This window comes from Morone saxatilis, unplaced genomic scaffold (genome assembly GCF_004916995.1).
Source record: "Morone saxatilis isolate NCDOM2014 unplaced genomic scaffold, NCSU_SB_2.0 Contig24, whole genome shotgun sequence".
Classification (NCBI taxonomy): Eukaryota; Metazoa; Chordata; class Actinopteri; family Moronidae; genus Morone; species Morone saxatilis.
The window spans coordinates 25970864-25974726 of NW_023339807.1; the positions used below are offsets into that span (position 1 = coordinate 25970864).

At 44.6% G+C, this 3863-nt stretch overlaps 2 protein-coding genes across 2 annotated transcripts in view; both read left to right on the forward strand.

The window, feature by feature from the left end:
* The window catches only part of plekho1b (pleckstrin homology domain containing, family O member 1b), a 10026-nt gene extending 6809 nt beyond the window's left edge, over positions 1-3217 (forward strand). Inside the window, exons 5-6 of the mRNA XM_035673135.1 lie at positions 58-153; positions 235-3217. Coding sequence (XP_035529028.1) covers positions 58-153; positions 235-855 — 717 coding nt within the window. The 3' untranslated portion in view covers positions 856-3217. The remainder of the gene's footprint in view (positions 1-57; positions 154-234) is intronic.
* The window catches only part of LOC118336472, a 744338-nt gene that overhangs the window by 57022 nt on the left and 683453 nt on the right, over positions 1-3863 (forward strand). The gene's annotated exons all lie outside the window — the stretch shown is intronic.

Consider the following 3863-nt stretch of genomic DNA (forward strand, 5'->3'; position numbering starts at 1 on the left):
CTGTTAGCACTGATTAGCTCTGTTAGCTCTGTTAGCACTGATTAGCTCTGTCTCCAGGTCACCGTCGACTCTCAGCTGTCTCATCTGACTCGAGATCGAGTGAAGATTCCTCACAACCGCCGGCTGCCGACCAGAGGTCACCTGCTGGCTGTGGTCAGTCTGATCCTCCTAATGACCCTTCATACCTAAAGTCTGATTAATGATTATTGATTATTGATTGATACTCTCCTCCAGGCCTCCTCCTCCTCAGACGGGACGCTGACTCTGGATCTGATCCAGGAGGAGGACGGTCCGTCTCCTCAGGGAGCCGACGGCTACGACGCCTCCAGGGTCGCCTCGGACAAACCGGATTGTCCACGGTCAAAAACTGACGGCGCTCTCTCTGCCAGCACCGCCGAGGCTTCTGGGAAATCCCAGAGCCTCCCCCGCGAGGTGGTGGTGGTGTGGGAGGGTCAGACCCCCCAGCCTGGAAAACGCTTGACAACGGCGGAGAAAAACCGCTGCGCCTCCATGGATGAGATCCTCACGCACTCCGAGACGAAACCTGCAAAGAACAAGACCGGGGCGCCGCCGGACGCCGCGGTGGCGCCCATCAGCCGGCTGCAGGAGCTGATCAGACAGAAGCTGGAGAAGACGGAGCGGCTGCTGACGGAGGCGCGGAGGGAGGCGAAGGGGAAGGAGTCCACCGAAGCTGAGAGACTCCTGAAGGAGGCAGCGGCGGCCTGGAATCAGGCCCGCGAGGTGCTGGAGGAGGTGAAGGAGCTGAGGGTGTTGTACCGACAACTGGACTCCCCCCCCGCCCTCACCCCCTCCAACAGCACCAAGCTGAACCAGGACCACCGGAGCCCGATGTGAGCCACAGGGACTCTGAGAACTGTTAAATTATTTGGAACAATTCAGGAACCAGAACTGATCAGAACTTCCTTAAAACCAGAGTGTAGCATTCAGATCCAGGTTCTGAAAATCCCTTAAAGTCTGTTTTTGTTGCACAAACAGGAAACTCTTTAAAGTCTCCATGAGCCGCTACGAGCTAGCGTCAGCATCGACCTTCCAGTGAACACAGGCGGACCCGGGACCGAACACAACCTCTGAGACAGACGTTGTTGGTCTGACAGGGAAACCAGTACCGAGGTGGTTTCCTTGTCGGGTTCGGCTACTGGATGAGTCAGTTAGCGGTTAGCTCCTCTATAACTGACCTCGGTACTGTAACGTTGTTCTGTCGGTCTCGGAGGTTGTGTTTGACCCGGTCCGGGACTTTAGCTAAAGTCAGAGGGAAACCAGGGAATATTTTCTCCATAAAATCTGATCCAGTTTCACCAGAATCACTGAATCCAGTTAGAAAGTTGAGCTCAATAACGATTAATCGTTAGTTGGCATTTAGCTGCAGTTAGCTCCCAGATGTAACTAGCTCGGTAACGATTGATCTCAAACACCATTAAGACGTATTGATTCAAACACTTTGATTCTGACTTGATGGAGACTTTAAAGACGACCTGACGTCTCTCGTCAAAGTGAAAGAAAATGTGCCAAGACGAGAGTTCGGAGTGGAGGACAAACTGTTTCTGTTTTATTTTTCTCTGTGAATATTAATGTGTCGGTAGAGAAACGTAGTTTAATGCGTCGCGACTGTAATAATGTTTCTTCAGGTACGATAATTCCCATCAGCCTCGGCTGCACTCTGAGTTTACTGTTATTAGCTCATGTTAGGATGCTAGCATTTAGCTCTTATGCCTCGATTCCACCGGGTACGACGACACGTGTGCCGCGTCGTTTGGTTTCATACTGAGAGGCGGAGCATTTTCTTGGTTGATTTGGTCATTTTTTTAAACTTTACCCGCCGCCGCCACCCGGTGGAAACGAGGCGTCAGTCTCAAGTTCTTGTGTCACTTTTCGTGAGCAGACTGAAGTTGTTTAGCTTCAGGTTACTGTTGAAAAGAACCAGTTTGTTCGTTCGTCTACAACCAGCTGCAGAATCCAACGTACTATGCACACGATGTTCACTCTTCTTCTCTTCCTCAATGTGAATGTTTCCTGGAGCCTCCAGTCTCACCTGGAAACTGACTCAGGTGTAAATGATCAGGTGTGAAGATCTTTGATTGTTCGTCTCTACAGATGAGGACTCTGTTAGCTCGAGCAGCTACCGGAGCTAACAATGAACTGAAGCTAATGCTAAAGAACAAGTCAAACTGAAACTATAAATCAAAATGTTGGTAAAAAAAAACCAGCTGGCTAACTGCGCAATAATGAGAAATGTTGCTAACATAAGCTAGCAAGCTAACATTAATTAGCTGACATTAACTAACTAATGCTAATGTAGCATCCTAGCTATATTGTAGCTAGCTAGGATTTTATAAATGTCAGTTAACCTGCAATGAGCTTATGCTAAACTAACAATTAATTTAACTATTGATTAAAGGTTTACACATTATCTCATAAGTTTATATCATTATTTTAATATTTTTACTTCCGTATTTGTCTTTTCCTTACGACGAGTATTTATTTTTTTTGTGGAAATTACGAGAATAAAGTCGCTTAACATTACGAGAATAAAGTAGTAATTTTATGAGAATAAAGTCGTAACATTACGAGAACAAAGTAGTAATTTTATGAGAATAAAGTAATAATATGAGAATAAAGTTGTAATATTACGAGAATAAAGTAGTAATTGAGCCTTTTGGCTCAGCTAGTACAACAGTTTAACGATGAATTGATCGTCAGATCTTGATAAATCTATCGAAGCTTTTTTCTCAACAAAAATTTCCCAAAATTTTTTTTTTTGTTTTCTTAGTATGGCCCTAATACTCGTCGTATTTCCTGGAGGAGTTCCTGACTCTGCTGAGACGAACAATCAGGAATCATTTGAACTGGATGAAATGAACGACGGTAGCTTCCAGTGAGCAGGAATCAAACACAAGTGCAGTTTAAAACAATCAGAGTTTATTTTTATAAACCAGATTCAGACTTTTGTACTTTAGTTGAAGCAAAAGATTCCCACTCGCAGTATTTTTGTAAGTGAAAGAACTGGATTCATTATCCTCCTGTTCAATGTTCCTGCGAGCTGCTTTCTGAGTTTCACACTGTTCCTTTTGTCCAGCAGGCGGCGCTAAAGAACGCAACGACCGCGACGAAAATGAAAACATGATTGTAAACAATGAAGGATTAAAACTATATTTTAAAGTTGTCTTTGTTTTATGAGGAATAAAATGTGTTTCACGTGTTTGTTGAACAGAAACTCTCACTTCTTCTTCAGGTTTTTTTTTTCTAAAGTCAAGTGACGCTTGTTGAGCTGATTTTAAACATCAGTTAGATTATTATTATTATTATTATTATTATTATTATTAGTTTGCATTTAAACTGAAGACCCAGACTGCAGACCCGCCCTGAACTGCCTCTGATTGGCCACTGTTTGTTGCCTTCAGGTTCAGAGCCAATCAGAGGAAGCGTACCGGCGGCTGCTGCGTGAACATGTAGCTGCTGAGAAACACGTGATTGGCTGTACTGAGCATGTGCAACCATCAACAGAGGTGTGAGGAAAGTGAGAGGTCTCACTCTGTTCCTGCGTTTCATTAAGTCTTTATATGTAAATCACATCTGTAAACAGTTTCTTCTCTTCTTGAATTTCCCTCGGGAGAAATAAAGTTTCTACGCTACAGCTAGCTTACATTAGCAGAAGTAGCATTTAAGTTATTACGTAATCTTGGCTCGTACAGAGAAACGTTTTAATGCAGCGCAGTCGTCTCCACGTGTGACATCATCTGTAAACACAGCAACAGCGCCCCCTCTGGTCAACCCATCAGCGAGCTTAAAAACTGTCCTCGCTGAATCCAACCACCAGAAGAGTGTTGTTGTGTTGCTGTGTTGTT